Source organism: Zootoca vivipara, chromosome 12, assembly GCF_965207765.1.
Source record: "Zootoca vivipara chromosome 12, rZooViv2.hap1.1, whole genome shotgun sequence".
NCBI lineage: Eukaryota > Metazoa > Chordata > Lepidosauria > Squamata > Lacertidae > Zootoca > Zootoca vivipara.
In genome coordinates this window covers 34,559,712-34,579,088 of record NC_142595.1, presented here as the reverse complement: position 1 = coordinate 34,579,088, position 19,377 = coordinate 34,559,712, and the positions used below count along the sequence as shown (strand labels likewise).

Here is a 19,377-nt window from a genome sequence, read left to right as displayed (position 1 = left end):
TCAGAATGCAGATGTTCTGCTTAGCTATAAATATTTAACAGTTCCCACTGTTGAATAAATTTCTTCAGTGTAAAGAATAAGAGACTTTGGTAATTAAGCAGTGTATAAATACCTTAAATAAATAAATCTGCATTGCGAACACAGCAACATTTGCACAGCTAGTGGTGTGAATGATTTAATTAACAAAAACTTTTTTTTTTTTTTTGCTGAATGGAATCTAGAAATAAGTGGATCATGAGGGAACGTACAGAGATTAAAACGATAGGCATAAAAAGGGTTGTGAGCATTGAAGATTAACAAGCTATGTAAATCATGGGCCAAAAACAACTGTAATTAGTAAAAGCCAGGCCCAATGTACTGCCCCATTTCATTGGCCAATTGCTTCAGTTCCTGGAAATCTGCTTGTTTGGGATCAGCCATATCTTCCTCCCATGGCAATTGCCTTTTCTCGTCATAGTCTTCACTGAGCCCCTTTGGTTGGCCAATATCTTCCATGGAATAAGGAGCTCTGGGCAGATTGACTAATGCCAGTTGGCCATCTTGCACAGAGTCATCGTAATAAGCATCCTCTTTGTCACGACGCATCAGGATTGGCTGGTAGAAAGAGAGTTGTTGGTCTGGCCTACTAATATCCACACTGTTCTCTGGCTTTTCACATGTGGAAACTGTTGTATATCTAGGAGAGAAAGCAACCAATTGACAAGACTGAATGAGTCTCTCTCTCTCTCATATATATATATATATATATATATATATATATATATATATGCATGCACACACACACACAATATATTTATACACACTGCTTTTTTCCTTTAAAAAATATGTTTAGGGGTACTCTCATTTTCCTACTCATATTGCAATACTGCCCCTCAATGAGGCCAAACTTAGATTCACAAAATGTTGAGGGGTATGTGTGCCCCTGCGTCCCCCCAGAAAAAAGCACTGAAAGCGCGCACACACACACCGTACTTTTCCATGTATGACTAGGTTTTTTTACTTTAAAATTATGTGGAAAACTGTGGGTCGTCTTATACACGGGGCAATCTCCCCCCTATTTTCTTAAATTGGAGTCCCTAAAAATAGAGGGCATCTTATACATGGAAAAATTGGGTGTGGGTGTGGATGTGTATCATCCCATTCCAATCAACATTAATTGCATCTTGCAGAGTATTCTAAAACAATATGTGGAGCAAATGCAATAATATAAGACTTCATTTATTTTATCTTAAATCAGTCTTGCAAAACACAGTAAAATTTTATTAGCACATGGTTCATTGGGGTATTATTATTGTAATTAATTTATTAACTGCCTTCTGCACAATTGTCTTAATGTGATGTACAATAAAAAGCAAAAACAAAACAAAACCCAACCTAGTTAAAAATACAAGAAACAGCAGATAAGCAGATATGCTTAAAACAAAACTAAAACAATGCAAAACAGGCAGTCTTGCAGCTACTTTAGTTGCAGCTTTCTCTTGGGAAGAATTCTACAGAGACAGTTACAGGTAGGTGGTCGTGCTGGTCTGCCATAGTGGAAACAAAATTTAAAAAATCCTTCCAGTAGCACCTTAGAGACCAACTAAGTTTGCCATTGATATAGGCTTTCGTGTGCATCCACACTTCTTCAGATACTCTACAGAGAAAGAATCCTCCTTACCTTTTAGCTCTGCACTTCAGCCCTTGGGCACATGGGCAATACTGGCTAGGTTTGGGAAAGGCTGTGAGGCTGCCCCAATCCATCAGTCCAAAGAGGGAACTGGTGGGAATCTGGCACACTTCCCCTTCCTTTGGATAAGGAGTGCAGACTGGGAACAAGAGAGCTGTGTTGGAGATAGGACAGGGATTATAAAGGATTATGTGAAGAAAATCCATAAAGTAAAATCTGCATGGAATATCTGCTATACAAGATACACTGGATTGGTTCACACATAACACTAAGACAAACTATGTCGTGGCATGAATAAGCTACTATACTGGTGCACATTTAGGAAAATTCAGCCGCTTAGCTCCTCTCCTTGTCCTGCTTCTGCCATGCTACTGGGAGCTAAACCATAGTCTCTTAGCATTATGTGCAAATCCAGTCCTGTGGTTTGTTTCAGTAGCCCAAACAAAACACAAGCTATAACCAATGCCTGTTCTTGGCTTACTAATTGTGATAATGAGGACAGGACCATGGTGTGAGAAGCAAAGGTTAACTGCCTCTCCACGTGCACCGTGGTCTCAAACTGGATTATAGTCCCCAGGAATCAGTACTTTCAGTCTAAAAAGCTTTCACACAACTCCAAGTAAAGCAGTCAACATCACAGTGTGGTCCGTAGGAGGAAGTAGATTACGCCGGAGGCATGAGTAGATAAAAACCATCTTACAGTTGCTGGCGGTGCAACACAGCCCCTGAGCACACTTGTCCTGGCGTGGGTCACATCTTGTTCCGCTCTCACCACGGCTCACACCTTTTGCACACCTGCCCCCCACACAGAGGTATCCCAGGCAGCATTCCCTGTCTTTCCAGCATATCTAGGAGACAAAGCATGATGACGACACAGCATCTAGGAGGTGAAGCATGACGACGACACAGCATTTATTCTTTGAAGCTCAAAACTAGAAAATTCATTTAAGATACAAGACACTACCAGTGAAAAGACCCCACCTTGTTTTATTTATTCAGGATATGCTACTCAAAAGGCCAGCTTCTGTGTTTGCATTTCAAAATATGAGCAGACCAGTACCAAAACTGCACAGGACCAAGCCCCTTTTCTCTCTTTTTCTGAGACGAGACCCTTTTTTCTTTCTCACTCTTGCTCTCTTCCTGGCCAGCAGGCTGTCTGTCAGGGGAAGGGCAGAGGCCTGAACTGATCGCATTCAGAGAGCTTTTGAAATTAGGCAGAAGGCCACATGCAGACTAGGTTGCCACCACTCTTGGGGAAAGTAGAAAGCAGGACTTATTGGCAGACTTTTGCTTGGGAGCCTCCCATTTTAGAATGTAAATACCCCTTTCTGCAGTAGAAATATTTCCCAAGGACAGTTCTGGCAGCAAAGTTGAGCATACTCACTGTATTCTTGACCTTACACTGCTGGCACCTGGAAGCAAGGAAGGACTTAAAGCAGAACTGGTCCTTTTGGCAGTCGCTGTCACTCACACATCCCTGCTGGAGAGGAAGGACATATTTAAAAAGGGCTAAAAGACCATTGCACTAGCAAGTTCCCTATGTCGTTGCTGGGTAATGGCTGAATTTAAGACTGCAGTTGGCTTCTGTGGAGCATCTTAGCTGGCTACTAGGATGGGACTTCTCCCTACCTCAGCTCAAACCTATAAGTTTCCCATAGATTGCTCTACATGTAAGAGAAGGTAATAGAGTGTTACTCCTTTTGGAATATTAATGGTTACTGCAAACTTTATTTCTGAATGCACACCAGAATATAAACAGCTCCATTTCCCATATATTCCCAACTAGCGTATTCAGTCATAGGGAATTTAACTGTGCACTTAAGCACAGGCTCCAAGCTCTCCCATTCCTTGCTTCCCTTGAACTAGGACAGGGGTGGGGGAACTTATTTCAGCCCAAGGGCCACATTCCCTTCTGGGCAGCCTTCCAGGGGCCGCATGCCAGGGCTGGGGTCAACAGCGGTGACTTGCAAAGGCCAGATTCCTATCCAACCTGCATCCAGGGAAGCAAGGGCCATAGTTCAAGGGCACATCTTCTGAAGATGGCAAAAGCACTCAAGAAGGTTGTGAAGAAGAGCTGGTGGACTCATAGGGAGAGTATGCAGACTACGGAAAGTCCTGATGGCTATTTAATGAGGCCTGTAGGGTCACATTTGGTCGCCAGCCTGAGCTTACTGCTTCTGGACTAGGAGAAGCTCTGCTGAAGGCCTTCATCAAGAGCCCTGCTAGAGAACTGTATAGAATAAACCCATTGATAAAGCTTTTAATGTTACCAACACTTGTGTGGAACTCGGAGCCAGTGTGGTGTAGTAGTTAGAGTGCTGGAATCAGACCCAGGAGACCAGGGTTCAAATCCCCACTCGGCCATGAAACTCACACTGAGTGACTGTGGGCCGGTCGCAGTCTCTCACAGCGATGTTGTGAGGATAAAATTGGGAGGAAGAGAACCAAGTATGCCACCTTGAGCTCCTTGGAGGAAAGGGTGGGGTATAAATGTAATAAATAAAGAAAACAAACACACAGCAGCCCCAAGAGGCTATCTTGGCACCTCTCCCGCCTCGTGGAAGAATTCAGATCAGACAAAAAGAAAGCACCCACAGGAGCAGTGCTTGGAGCACATGAAAGACAGTCAGAAAATTGCAAATAAACCTCTTATCCCTCTCAGGCACACCAGCTGTTTTTCCTTACATGCCACAAATTCTCCTGCAAAGTACCTCAGTTTAGAAGCGGCATTTCTAGTACACAGATGTTTGTCTTAAAATGTTTGTGCCATTTATCTTCACAAGAATCCTTCACAGTTGTGGGGAACATAGAGTGCTGAGTGTTGCCTTCCAATGTACAGCACCCGTTTTGAGAATTGTTTCCATTCTTACTCTTACACACACTACACACACACACACAGCACAGGTGGAAAATACCGTAGTTTTAAGTATGGTCTGGTATGACAGTCAGATGCATAATGGTCTCTTGGTGGTTTGATGTTTTCTCTTCAAAATAAGTCATAATGTGGGAAACCTCTTTTATTTCAGGTTTCCTTTTTCGATGCAAGTATGTAACCTGTTCGATTTGAAAGGAAGAGTGAAGTGCCAGATAAAACCTCAGAAATTCATTTGGGTGAGTGATTTCCAGCCGTCAATGCCCTGTGTAGGTTTCTGCCTCATTCAAGCACAGAAACGTACAGCTTATTTTTTTTGTAATTTATTCCAGTCGCAGAGTACAGCTTTTCTTGGTACAGAACTACGGTATATACCATAGCGAGCCAAGAACAAGGTTGCTGTTGAAGCTGCTAGTCATATACTGAGTTTTCAGATTTTAACAAGAATTTGCTTCCTGTTATCAGATTAACAAGCTGCTCTACTCTGTCTCAGGGAGGGAGGTATTTTGTTATTGTTCTCATGTTTTTCTGTAAAAACAATAGCAAAAATGATTTACTTTTTATTGTTTTTTTTACAGGGGAAAAAATACAAAAGAGCATGGTGCTGATAGCACCAAGGTCACAGGTTTGATCTCCGTATGGGACAGCTGCATATTCCTGAATTGCAGGGGGTTGCACTAGATGATCCTCAGGGTCCCTTCCAACTCTGTGATTCTATTGCAGGCACCCCCAAACTGCGGCCCTCCAGATGTTTTGGCCTACAACTCCCGTGATCCCTAGCTAACAGGACTAGTGGTCGGGGAAGATGGGAATTGTAGTCCAAAACATCTGGAGGGCCGAAGTTTGGGGATGCCTGTTCTATTGCATAGGGAACATCTTTATTTAACGTTGAGCATCAATCAGTACAAATTTATTCAGTCGATTGCTGTTTCCTGGGCTAGTGACTATCAAATTTAACTCCATGTTTTAATCTAGCTGGTCAGATACCAAATTTTGCTCTTTGTGGAAACGATTCTGCGTATCTTTATTTGGAAATTTCATATATATTTGGTATTGTAATGTTTTATTCCATGTTGAAAGGCCTTTTGATTATAGACAGTGAGCCTGAAACCAAGACTGATGGGAAAAAATGGGATACCTTGGCACAGAACCTTGAATGCCCCAGCACAGATAGATTTAACTTACAGGCCAGGTTTTAGGTCTAACCAACCATTTCACAGCCTGCTGCAAGAAGAAAGTGCCAGAAAGGGTGGGTGGGTGTATATTTCTCTCTTTGTTCCTCCTCTCTGCACAGAGACAATTCCAGTCTGTTTTCTTAGAGCCAAATGTTGATATTTCTGAACAGGGCTGGGCATAATTGAAGAGGAGAGCAAAACTGAAGTAACCTGATGTGCCCTTGATTTCAGTGTGGGAGTTGGGCTGCTCTTACTGAAACCAACAGGAGAAACTGCTCACAGTTTGAGGGTGTAATATCAAACACTGCTGGTAATTACTATAGGTTGTAGGTCAGTGACAATATGACAGGTGTAAGAATAATTATGGGAATTATTGTGGAAATAAGAAGAATTATACTCCCTTGCTACCAGCTATGCGTAGGGTGGAACTGCTGCCACCACCACCTCTCTCTTTTCCTTCAAATTCAGCACCTAGCTTTTCCACAGTTACATCTGCACCATACATTTAAAGCACATGCCCCTCCCAATAAGAATCCCGGAAGCTGTAGTTTGATAACAGTGCTGAGAATCGGACTCTGTGATAGGTAAACTACAGTTCCCTGAGTTCTTTGGGGGAAGCCATGTGCTTTTGTAGCAGTGGCCTACAATACTTTAAATGTATGGTGTGGATGTGATGGTAGCAATGCTTAAGAACATTTCATAGCACTCGCCCATGTTTCTTCCCTCCCTGCGTTGTTTTCCCACTGTTGATTTTAAATTGTAAGCTCCTTGCAAGCAGAGACCTATGTATGTTTCCCATGTGCACTGTTACATGCAGTGGTAGCACAGGAAGATTTGTTGTTGTTGTTGCTGTTGTTGTTGTTGTTGTTGTTTTGAATCCAGGCCGGGATTCAGGTGGTTCAGTCTGTGCTATTCTGTATTCAAGAACCTGATTCCATAACAGTAACTTAAAGAAAAATACAAATTGCTCATTCTCAGGGTTTTGTTTTCAAAAGGAAAGATTTTTATTTCAAGACTTTGAGAGAAACTCTTTCCTCCCTTTTGGAGGATTCTCTCCCCAGCCTGCCACCCTGTGGATGTGAAAAAGGAAATGGCTAGGAAAACAGAGACATTCTCTGTTGCCCAGGCAAAACCTGTTGCCCAGGTTTCCCTCCTGCCTTATATTTTCCGCCAGAAGAAAAAGAAATGACGCTTTTGTGGAAGGAGCTTGCGGTTTGGGGTGACAGGCAGGGCCTTCTTCTTGATGGGATGGGGGGCTGTCAAAAGCCCATTCCGAATGGCCAGCAGCCTGTGCCTCCTGTCAGTGGCCGGCTCTTCCTTTTCCCAGTTGGCTTCGGGGATGGGCTTGCTCTTAAGATGCTGGGGCAAGCGGAAGATTAGAAAGGTCAGCCTAGGCCTAGGCTGGGGTGGGCCCAGCTTGAGGAACCTGAGCCCAGTGCTCTCTCTGTCTGCCTCAGCGCCATTTTCTTCCTGACTAGCCACTGGCTTTTTCTCCTGGAAAGATACAGATAAAATGCAACCAGGGTGAGGACATTACCTCAGTGGTTTGTGGGAATCAACCTGAGAAGGACTTTATGCTTACAACAGGCATCCCCAAACTTCAGCCCTCCAGATGTTTTGTACTACAATTCCCATCTTCCCCGACCACTGGTCCTGTTAGCTAGGGATCATGGGAGTTGTAGGCCAAAACATCTGGAGGGCCACAGTTTGGGCATGCCTGGCTTAGAATCAGAAGTGGGTGTCCAGCTGGGGATCCACATTCTTTTACCCCCTCCAGGAGAGGAGAGGGGGTCAGAGGAAGAGGAATTCCTGGGATAAGGAAAAGACCAATCTACAGGAATAGGGAGAAAGAGGGGGCAACCTGTGGCCCTCCAGATGTTGTTGGGCTCCACCTCCCATCACCCCCTGACCCCTGGTGACGCCAACAATATCCAGAGGACCAGAAGTTCACCCATCCCTCCTTTTGGGGAAAGCAGAGGTACCCTAGTCTAACAAGGTTTACCGGTCATGATAGTTGAACTGAACTGCCAGTATCAAATGCTGGGGACAGATAGCACAGGGCAGCTGCAGCCTTCCATCCCTGCTTATAAACTTCCCAGCGTAAAAACCTACCTGTGTAGATCAGGCTAGTTTCTACCCCTCACTGTTCTCCATGCAGGAAACTGAGAGGCATGATCAGAGTTGTAAGACATATTCAAGGCCCGGCATAAACATACAAGGGGGATATGAAGTATGCCCGCTGAAGGAGAGAGGTCTAAAGGCCAGGCAGAGAGGTCTGAAGGGACACATCAAGAGTCTAACACACAGCTTGCCACACACACCAAGCCACACACAACCAAAAAATGAGCTGAGGAAAGGTGAGTGGGCTTGTCAGCCTCCTGAGAGTGCACACTGACCTCCTCCTCTTCCTCCTCCTCCGGGCGGGTGTCTGCCTGTTCAATAGAAGTCACCGTTTTCTCTGAAAACACCATCTCTCCTGTACGGTTATCAGTCATCTGTATATTTTGAGAGAACACTATTAAGATTGCATGGGAGCAACGGAACAAGTGAAGAAGCCTCCTTACTTTTAAACATTTGTGAGGCGGCAGCATAGGGCAGGAACATCCTCATGGCCAGGGCTCCACAGAGCTATGGGGACAAGTTGACTTGGCTTCACAGGGGCAAGGGGGTGTCCTCAAGTGCCTGCACTAGACTTGTGACCCCCTTAGGAAAGAGGTGGAGAGCCTATGCCTGTCCCATCAGCCCTAGACAACATGGCCAGTAGTCATGGATTATGGGAGCTGTAGTCTAGCAACACCTGGACAGAGCCCTTATTCCCCTCACAGAGCTGTGGTTCTCAACGTGGCTCAACAGTCCATTCCTCTTCCCAGGGAACTCTGGGAATTGTAGCTCTGTGAGGGCAATGGAGGTCTCCTAACAACGCTCAGCACCCCTTAACAAACTACACTTCCCAGGAATCTTTGGAGGAAGCTCTAACTGTTTAAAGATGTATGGTGTCACTTTAAATGTACAGTGCTGATGGGGCCCTACTCAGATTAGACCAGGCATCCCCAAACTGCGGCCCTCCAGATGTTTTGGCCTACAACTCCCATGATCTTTAGCTAACAGGACCAGTGGTTGGGGAAGATGGGAATTGTAGTCCAAAACATCTGGAGGGCCAAAGTTTGGGGGTGCCTGGATTAGACCCATGGAAATTAATTAATCCAAGTTAGTCATGTCCATTAACTTCAGTTGGTCTGCTAGCATGGGACAGAACCCATAGTCTCCAAACAGCATGCACCAAATTATGATACCGATGGTGGACAGTGGGAGGGAAAGAATACATGGGGGAAAGATTATTCCATGGCTTTGTTGGGATGGTTGTTTGCTTGAGTTGCAATATATACACGGAGAGCCATTTGTCAGGATGGGTGAGAGCTGACAGGAAACATGAACTTGCTTCAAGAACCATGTCAAGGTTCACCCTTGCCAGATAAGCAACTGGGAGCCCAGGACCTAAGATCTATGCCAGGCTGGCCAAAAGGGTTCTGCTGACTGTGGCTGAGCATCTAAGCCGTCCTCTGCTGCCTTGTGCATATATTTTATATATTACTGACAAACTGCCTTTTAGTCTAGAATTCGCTGTCCCCAAATGGCTACCCAATGATAGGGACGGCCTGGGCACCACCAACTATATTGATCAGAACTTGCATCCCCAGGTATTGAATTGCCAGCCAGTGTGGTAAACTGAGCTTGGTTATCCATGGTTCTTCATTTTGGTTTTGGTTTTCAATAGCTCACTCACTTTGCTGATTTCACGGTGGCTGTACACGGTGGCATTCCCCACTTTCCGCTGGTGCTTCTCCTCGTTGTGATAGTTTGAGGGCAGCTTGCTGATATCCACAGAGGGCTCAAGCCGGTCTTTCCCCAGCACATCCTCCTACACAATAGACAAAAACGGATCCTTATACTGTGTAGGGAAAGGAGAAAGAGGGTGCCTCCAGGTGGACTGTTTACTGAGCATCCCGATTCCCTCAGACAAAACTTACACAGAGGTTAGATTATGCACGGTCTTTATTTAACATTCATTTTTATTTGTTTGCTGGGAGGTTATACAACAATGAGCGTTTGTGCTGCGTTCATTCCAATTCACTTTCGGACTAGTGTTTGCATGTCTTCTGGTATTTTAGTCCACACCTTTCCGCTCATTTCCTCATCACTTTGCTTTTCTTTTTCAAAGTGAATTTCATTTGCACTTCAATTGTGTGCAAACCTAAACTCTGAGGGTGCATTTGGTTCCCACCCACAAAATGCTTACTGTTCGTGCAAGATACCCTCTTGCCCACCCTAAATTGACCTTTTTACAGTAAGGAAAGTAATAGGGAAAGTGTGAGTCAACAGTTGCTTGACACAACCACCATATAATCTCTACAACAAACAAGCAAGCAAGCAAACGATAGATAAAAAGCCATAATTGTTGTTCCGCCCCATGAACTTCATGCAAAGAAATCAAGTTGAATGATTAATAAAAAAGGTCTGGAAGCCCAACAGCATCTTTTCCCTCTCTCCAAAAAGTAGCCTTCATCGGAGGAATCAGTTAAAATAATAATACACATAAGTTTGTTTTCTTACTAGTCTTCTGTTTATTTTTGAAATAAATAAATAACAACGAATTTTTTAAAAAAAGAAAGAAAGAAATTTGAGGAACAGCTACCAAGAATGCTAGCCTTAATGGTTCTTGGTTGGTCAATTTCATCAAAGGGTACTTTCAGATGAGAGACCCCTCTTAAGTATGGCTGGCCAGGCACCACTTAACTGTTTAACTGCCAAGGCTCAAGATGTCTAGCAGAATCCTCAGTGCCTGCAGGTGAGAACCCTCCCCTTTCTGCAGCTTCTAAGAATTCTCATGGAGGAAAACAATAAACAGGTCAGTGTGATTTCTGCAGCTAGGCAGAAACAATTTAGATTTAAACTTGAAGTTTCAGTCTGGAAATTAATTGAAATTAACCATTACAAGACAAGATGCCACACCCACAAAATGCTCACAAGCTGTTGTGCTGTCAGGGCAGGACTTTGATGCAGACTTCTATAAGACCACTGAGTCTGAAATTGCTCACAAGAGTAGATTTAACAGGTTTTGTTATGCCAGCACAAAGTATTAATTTCAGCATTCAAATTTCAAAGCAGAAATTAAGGACTGTGCTTTCCAAATACAGTATGTGAAATTAGGCATTCTTAACCCCCTTTTGAACCTAAAAATCGTGAGAGATTTGCTTGTGAACCTCTGAGAAATCAACATTTTACATTCCCCAAAGGCTGGGAATTGATCCTATTCTAAATTCCCATAATGTAATTAGCACTGGAACACTCTCTCATCCACCTCCAGGGGAAAGCACACACCCAAACAAACCTTAACTGTGAACACACCATTCATTTAAAGCACACGACTTGCCCCAGAGAATCCTGGGAACTGTAGTTTACTCCCACAGAGCCCCCATTTCCAGCACCAGCACCAATACACTATAGTTCCCAGGACTCCCCACCCCACCCTTTTTTGGAGAAGGAAAATGTGTTTTAAATGCATAGTGCGTATGCAGCCTGAGTGCATCATGAGCAAGAAAAAGAATTAGCAGGTTGTGGGGAATTAGATGATAATGATAATGAGATGGAGAAAAGTTATTCAATATCTTCCTTGGGATTTAAATGTAAAGGATGGGCAGATTCCCCCTAGAATTCCTAGATGCTGTGCAGTGTTTACTGCCTCCTCCACCAAGCTGGGGCTGGTGGGAGTTGCAGACCAAATCAGCTGGAGGATACCAGGATTATTGCAAGAATCCTCCCTTTAAAAAAAAACCCCGGCTCATTACAGATGCTGATATAGCATCTGAAGCATCCCTTCTATTATGTGGGATGGGTGTGTGTGGATCTGACGCTCCCCCCCTCCCCCTCTCTCGTCGTCATCATCATCCCTTACCCGGCTCTTCTCAAAGATGTTGCGAAACTCCTTGAAGAGCCTCTCCACGCTGGGGGGCAGGAAGGCAGCAGATGCTGTGGTCCTTCCTTGCATCAGAGCTGTCAGGCACCAGAACCCCCACACCAGCGGCAGCAGCATCTTGGGCCGATTCCTGATTCTGTCGCTGCCAGAGCCAGACCTGCGCAAAAGGCAGAAGCAGAAAAGGAGAAATATCGGAGAGAGAGGAGCCAACCCAGCAGGCACCGCCCCTGCCGGCTATTCTCAGACCCTTCCCTCCTGCATTTAGGTGTCCACAACCAACCTCACAACCCTTTGCCCCTTCACTCTGCCCCAGAACAACCCACATGGACCAGTGCGGGACAGAGGCCTCCCCCCCCCCACAAATCCCAGGCAAACCAAGTCAGAAAAAAAGCAAGGATGGGGATGCTGTAGCGTTACAGGTGCTTTGGGGCTCCCAAGGGCCATGGGTCGGGCCAGAGCACTTGCTGTGTGTGCAGAAGGTCCCTGGCTCAATCCCTGGCATCACCAGGTGTCAGAAACCCTGATAGGTAGCTGCCAGTCAGCGCAGGAAACACTGAGGGTAGATCTGCACCATATATTGAACATGCATTTAAAGAACATGATTTCCCCCAACGAATCTTGGGAGCTGTAGCTACCATGCTCATAGAGCAACAATTCCCAGCACCCTTAACAAACTGCAGTTCCCAAGATGATTGAGGGGGGGGGAGTTGTGCGCTTTAAATGTATGGTGTGGATCTGCCCTGAGGTGGCGGCACCAACAGACAGACTAAGCATGTTCCAGCAGAGGGTGGCCCACGAGGAAAATATAAGATAATCTTTATTGTCATTGTCCCCTTGCGGGAACAACGAAATTACTCGAAACGAAAAATGGGGCTCTCAAATTTCAGCGGGGACCCTGTGCGATGCTAAAATCTGCCCCCCCCCCAAACCTCTCTCACTCCATTTACATCATTATTGTGGTGCCTCCCTCCCCCAAGGCACCAGCGTCCAGCACAGCCCCTAAAACCACCTCTGGTATTGGCCTGCCACCCTCCTCACACCCACCCCTTCTCAGCACCCACACCCTTCGGGGTCAGCCACCCCTCTGCCCCACACGGGCTGCAGCCCACCTCGTTTTAACCCCGTCGATTCACTAGCCAGCCTGTAACTAAGCAGAACTCCCCGTCGGTCAGTTTCTGACAAGGAGCCCATTTGAAAAAAGGTTCCGGTTCCAGAATGTGCCAGCTTTGCCTGACATATGTCAGGGCAGAGCAGCTGTTTCTCCACACAGACCCATACAGTGTATGTGTGGGGTGTCTTTTTACAGCCTTCCCATAAGCTGCCATAGGCCCCTTGAAAGATTTAGAGGGCCTCACATCCATAGCCCTATTTGCAATGCTTAGTTTGAGCTAGGGTTGACTCCAGAACTTAACGTGAATCCCGCAGAGTTCAGCACTAGACGGAACATATGACGTAACAATAAAGGGCACTTCTGAGCATGTCAAGAGCGCTTTCCCCTCACCGTTCAGGAAACAGCCAGGCCCCACTGCAGAATATTAAGAAGCAAGGCTTTTAGGTCAGAGGGACTGGCCTTCAAAGCCCAGGAAGGCAGGTGAAGGCTGCAATCCTAACTCCACTTACCTGGAAGTAAGCACCTCTGAATTCAATAGGTCTTACTTCTGAGTAGATATGGTTAGGATTGCACAAATGTCCACCTCAGTGTCTTCTCCCTCTGCCTCCAGTAATCCAAAGGACCAGACCCCCACATCTCTTCATCATCCACACGTTTAAACCCAGCTGCTACCGATAAGGACCCAGCACAACTTACAAAAAAGGAAAAGCAGCACACAATAAAGGCCAAGATATTCAGCATTAAAAGCACAGGACTGAAAGCAAACATCTTCGAAGGAGGACTTATGGAGATCCCTGCTGGATCAGCCCTAAGTCGATCTAGACCACACACAGGGCCTGAAGGGCATATTGCTTGTAGACATGGAATTTCTATTAAGTCATAGTGGCCAATGGTGGTCATAGTGTGGTGGTTAAAGTGTTGGACTAGGACCTGGGAGACGAGGGTTCAAAACACCCAGCCCTGCACCTCATTGGGTGATCTTGGGACAGCCTCTCGGCCAAATTTACCTCACGTTTCCAATGGGCATCAAATAGAGCAGGAAGAACTCTATGGCTGACTATGCTCCATACATGTAAAGCATATGACCTCCCCCCCTCAGTACCTTGGGAACTGTAGTTTCTCCCTCAGAACTACAAGTCCCAGCACCATTAAATTACAATTCCCAGGGTTCATTGGGGGAAGTCATGTTTAGAGTCAATCCCGACATACCCACGCTTCCTCTTGTCCCATTGCTTTTCCCCGGGAGAACAGTGGCAATTTGTGTTTTCTTTTCCTCCAATTTAGCACTGAAGTGCATGTTTTCCCTGGGAAAGGAGCAGAGCAAGGGGGAAAATCACTCGGATTCATGCCTAGAAAGTGTGGGTCAAGCAGAAAACCGTTCGAGCCCCTGCTTTCTAGGTAACAGGACAAGTGGAAATTGTGGATGAGCCCAAGTAGTGCTTGCTGTAAACAAAATCTGCCCTTAGTCCCTTATGGGGTACACAAGAGCCCTTATAGAGTCCTTTGTAGGTTCTCCATCGGTAGGAGAAAATAACAGAGGCCAACCAGAGAATATTGAGAAGCAAAGCAGCTAGTAAGCCTGATCTTTATTAAAGCTGTTGCAACAGGGTGCTCCCCTCACATGCAGGAGAGAGTAGGAGGACCCAGAACAGAGGTGTGCAAGCCCTAATATAGACATTTTTAATTGCCCCCCCTGGAGTCCAAGACCACCCCCAGAAACATCATACATACATCAGAGAAGGGGTGTAGCCCAAGACCACCCCCCGATACATCATACCTACATTACAGAAAAGGCGGTCCGCAACAGAAATCTGAGTGTGTGTTGTCTGGCAGGTTACCTGTTAATGGTCACTTGATTGGATTACCTGGGGAGCCTGGCCAGTCTTTTTGTAATGATAAATACTTAGTTCCTGAGCCAGGTCACAGGCTCACCCTATTCATACACAGACATACCCTTAAGACAGAATTTGTGAACGAAAAGACAATGGGGAGGCTTTTCCATTTTCTTTTGACCTTGCAGAGAAATATTTGAGGTCAATTTGGGAGGGACAAAATGGTTTCAGGACATTTTCTGTGGGGTTTCAGACATGTGGTTTATATATTTATGTACATTGTTTGCTCATGGGCATAGGCAGGGGGGGCAGCTGCCCCCCCTTAGAAGCAAAAAATTAATGTATTTTACAGACCATAACCAGCACTTTTCCCCTCCAAAAACTGAAGTGGAAAGGGCTTTGCTTTAGCGAGAGCAGCTCGGTCTCCGCTTGCTGGGGGGGGGCGGGAACACAGCTGTAACAAAAACACATCAAATAAATAAAGCAAAATGGCTACCAGTAGTTAAGCAGTTAAGACAATGGAACAGATATCCCCTTTCAGGCAAGATTTATAGCTCACCACTTCACCCTATTGTTCTTCAGTGGGAATTGTTAATGAGTATTCAGGGATCAATGCCTTGTCGTGGCGAAGGGGCTTGAATAACTCAGAGAAGCTATGAGCTATGCCATGCAGGGCCACCCAAGATGGACAGGTCATAGTGGAGAGTTTTGACGAAACGTGATCCACCTGGAGAAGGAACTGGCAAGCCACTCCAGTATCCCTGGCAAGAAAACTCCATGGACAAAGACAACAGGCATATAAAAGTTATGACGCTGGAAGATGAGCCCCTCAGGTCGGAAGGCGTCCAACATGCTACTGAGGAAGAGCGGAGGACAAGTACAAGTAGATTCAGAGCTGATGAAGCGGCTGGGCCAAAGCCGAAAGGACGCTCAGTTGCGGATATGCCTGGAAGCGAAAGGAAAGTCCGATGCTGTAAAGAAAAATATTGCATAGGAACCTGGAATGTAAGAACCATGAATGGAGGTAAGCTGGATGTGGTCAAAAATGAGATGACAAGAATAAATATCGACATCCTGGGCATCAGTGAACTAAAATGGAAGGGAATGGGCGAATTCAGTTCGGGTGACTATCATATCTACTACTGTGGGCAAGAATCCTGTAGTAGAAATGGAGTGGCCCTCATAGTCAACAAAAGAGTGGCAAAAGCTGTAATGGGATGCAATCTCAAAAATGACAGAATGATCTCGATACGAATCCAAGGCAGACCTTTTAACATCACAGTAATCCAAGTTTATGCACCAACTACCGGAGCTGAAGAAAGTGAAATTGACCAGTTCTATGAAGACCTACAACACCTTCTAGAAATGACACCAAAGAAGGATGTTCTTCTCATTACAGGGGATTGGAATGCTAAAGTAGGGAATCAAGAGATAAAAGGAACAACTGGCAAGTTTGGCCTTGGAGTTCAAAATTAAGCAGGGCAAAGGCTAATAGAGTTCTGTCAAGAGAACAAGCTGGTCATCACAAACACTCTCTTCCAACAACACAAGAGACGACTCTACACATGGATATCACCAAATGGGCAGCATCGAAATCAGATTGATTATATTCTCTGCAGCCAAAGATGGAGAAGCTCTATACAATCAGCAAAAACAAGACCTGGAGCTGACTGTAACTCAGATCATCAGCTTCTTATAGCAAAATTCCAGCTTAAACTGAAGAAAGTAGGAAAAACCACTGGGCCAGTAAGATACAATCTGAATCAAATCCCTTATGAATACACAGTGGAAGTGAGGAACAGGTTTAAGGATTTAGATTTGGTGGACAGAGTGCCTGAAGAACTATGGATGGAGGCTCGTAACATTATACAGGAGGCAGCAACGAAAACCATCCCAAGGAAAAGGAAATGCAAGAAAGCAAAATGGCTGTCCAAGGAGGCCTTACAAATAGCGGAGGAGAGGAGGCAAGCAAAATGCAAGGGAGATAGGGAAAGATACAGGAAACTGAATGCAGATTTCCAAAAAACAGCAAGGAGAGACAAGAGGGTCTTCTTAAATGAGCAATGCAAAGAAATAGAGGAAAACAATAGAATGGGGAAAACCAGAGATCTGTTCAAGAAAATTGGAGATATGAAAGGAACATTTCGTACAAAGATTACCATAATCAAGGACAAAAGTGGTAAGGACCTAACAGAAGCAGAAGACATCAAGAAGAGGTGGCAAGAATACACAGAGGAATTATACCAGAAAGACATGGAGGTTTCGTACACCCCAGGTAGTGTGGTTGCTGACCTTGAGCCAGACATCTTGGAGAGTGAAGTCAAATGGGCCTTAGAAAGCACTGCTAATAACAAGGCCAGTGGAAGTGATGATATTCCAGCTGAACTATTTAAAATTTTAAAAGATGATGCTGTTAAGGTGCTACACCCAATATGCCAGCAAGTTTGGAAAACTCAGCAATGGCCAGAGGATTGGAGAAGATCAGTCTACATCCCAATTCCAAAGAAGGGCAGTGCCAAAGAATGCTCCAACTACCGCACAATTGCGCTCATTTCACACGCTAGCAAGGTTATGCTTAAAATTCTACAAGGCAGGCTTAGGCAGTATGTGGACCGAGAACTCCCAGAAGTGCAAGCTGGATTTCGAAAGGGCAGAGGAACCAGAGACCAAATAGCAAACATGCGCTGGATTATGGAGAAAGCTAGAGAGTTCCAGAAAAACGTCTACTTCTGCTTCATTGACTATGCAAAAGCCTTTGACTGTGTCGACCACAGCAAACTATGGCAAGTTCTTAAAGAAATGGGAGTGCCTGATCACCTCATCTGTCTCCTGAGAAATCTCTACGTGGGACAAGAAGCTACAGTTAGAACTGGATATGGAACAACTGAGTGGTTCAAAATTGGGAAAGGAGTACGACAAGGTTGTATATTGTCTCCCTGCTTATTTAACTTATATGCAGAATTCATCATGCGAAAGGCTGGACTAGATGAATCCCAAGCCGGAATTAAGATTGCCGGAAGAAATATCAACAACCTCAGATATGCAGATGACACAACCTTGATGGCAGAAAGCGAGGAGGAATTAAAGAACCTTTTAATGAGGGTGAAAGAGGAGAGCGCAAAATATGGTCTGAAGCTCAACATCAAAAAAACCAAGATCATGGCCACTGGTCCCATCACCTCCTGGCAAATAGAAGGGGAAGAAATGGAGGCAGTGAGAGATTTTACCTTCTTGGGCTCCTTGATCACTGCAGATGGTGACAGCAGTCACGAAATTAAAAGACGCCTGCTTCTTGGGAGAAAAGCAATGACAAACCTAGACAGCATCTTAAAAAGCAGAGACATCACCTTGCTGACAAAGGTCCGTATAGTTAAAGCTATGGTTTTCTCAGTAGTGATGTATGGAAGTGAGAGCTGGACCATAAAGAGGGCTGATCGCCGAAGAATTGATGCTTTTGAATTATGGTGCTGGAGGAGACTCTTGAGAGTCCCATGGACTGCTAGAAGATCAAACCTATCCATTCTTAAGGAAATCAGCCCTGAGTGCTCCCTGGAAGGACAGATCGTGAAGCTGAGGCTCCAATACTTTGGCCACCTCATGAGAAGAGAAGAATCCTTGGAAAAGACCCTGATGTTGGGAAAGATTGAGGGCACTAGGAGAAGGGGACGTCAGAGGACAAGATGGTTGGACAGTGTTCTCGAAGCTACGAACATGAGTTTGACCAAACTGCGGGAGGCAGTGCAAGACAGGAGTGCCTGGCGTGCTATGGTCCATGGGGTCACGAAGAGTCGGACACGACTAAACGACTAAACAACAACAACAACAACAACAATTCAGGGATCGCATTAAGAGTTCTATTGGCGATTTAATGAGGGTGCAGAGGATTCAATTTGACTAAGGTGGCTCTGCAAGGCTAAAAGGAAGTGAATAAGAAAAAGGGGGGCTGTAGCTTTGATAGACACAGTGATGTTTATAAAAAGCAGTGGTGTTCCAGTCTGCCCCTCCTCCTGCATCTGTATACTGTAAATCAGGGGTGGCCACCTCCCAAGAGACTCTGATCTGATGCTTTTTTTAGGGAGGAGGAAGATTTTGGGTGAGCTTTTTTTAGGGGTGCCAGTGATCTAGCAGTGATCTACCACAGACATCCAGTGATCTACTGGTAGATCACAATCTACCTGTTGGATGTGCCTGCTGTAAATCAAGCAGAGAGAAAGCTGCTTACAAGGCTCCTTCCTCTTGCTGCAGAGTTCCAGCATCACAGTGTCACCCAGAGGCACCCACAAATGTGAGTTATCCCTCTCTCTATTTCTTCCTTCCTTCCGTCCCTCTTCCATCCTTAATAAAATACTGGGGGGCGGGTGGATAAGCCCCACATAGAAAGCCCATCAACATGGGGGGTGACTCTTTCAAATACAGTATTTACCAGTAATTTGGGGGGGGAGGTACCTAGGCCTCTAGGAGTTGGCTGCTATGCCTAGGAGTAGGACAATTCAAGAAAGCAGAATGATGCATATGCTATGGTAATATATCAATAGAATCATAGAATTGTAGTCGGAAGGGACAACAAGGGTCATCTAGTCCAACCCCCTGCAATGCAGGAATTTTTTCCTAAGGTGGGGCTTGAACCCACGACATGGTTGAAATATTATGCTGATATGCAGCAACGCCTTGGAGCCGTCGTGACTGCGGCTGTGCCTTGCCTTGCCCTCGCCCGCCCTGCAACCCCCTCTCGCCTGCCCGACCC

General features: G+C 45.3%; 1 protein-coding gene across 5 annotated transcripts in view; it reads right to left on the bottom strand.

The window, feature by feature from the left end:
* Positions 1-162: 162 nt before the first annotated feature.
* Positions 163-19,377, bottom strand: part of DKKL1 (dickkopf like acrosomal protein 1) — a 24,676-nt gene continuing 5,461 nt past the window's right edge. For 3 of the 5 annotated variants that reach the window (XM_035134753.3, XM_088655286.1, XM_088655287.1), the window contains exons 2-8: positions 11,670-11,847; positions 9,501-9,635; positions 8,113-8,211; positions 3,054-3,149; positions 2,370-2,517; positions 1,661-1,823; positions 163-676 (exon numbers count right to left, since the gene is read on the bottom strand). In XM_035134753.3, the coding sequence (XP_034990644.2) occupies positions 334-676; positions 1,661-1,823; positions 2,370-2,517; positions 3,054-3,149; positions 8,113-8,211; positions 9,501-9,635; positions 11,670-11,807 (1,122 nt within the window). In that variant the 5' untranslated portion in view covers positions 11,808-11,847 and the 3' untranslated portion in view covers positions 163-333. The remainder of the gene's footprint in view (positions 677-1,660; positions 1,824-2,369; positions 2,518-3,053; positions 3,150-8,112; positions 8,212-9,500; positions 9,636-11,669; positions 11,848-19,377) is intronic. The other 2 variants (XM_035134756.3, XM_088655288.1) reach the window with 1 other exon arrangement.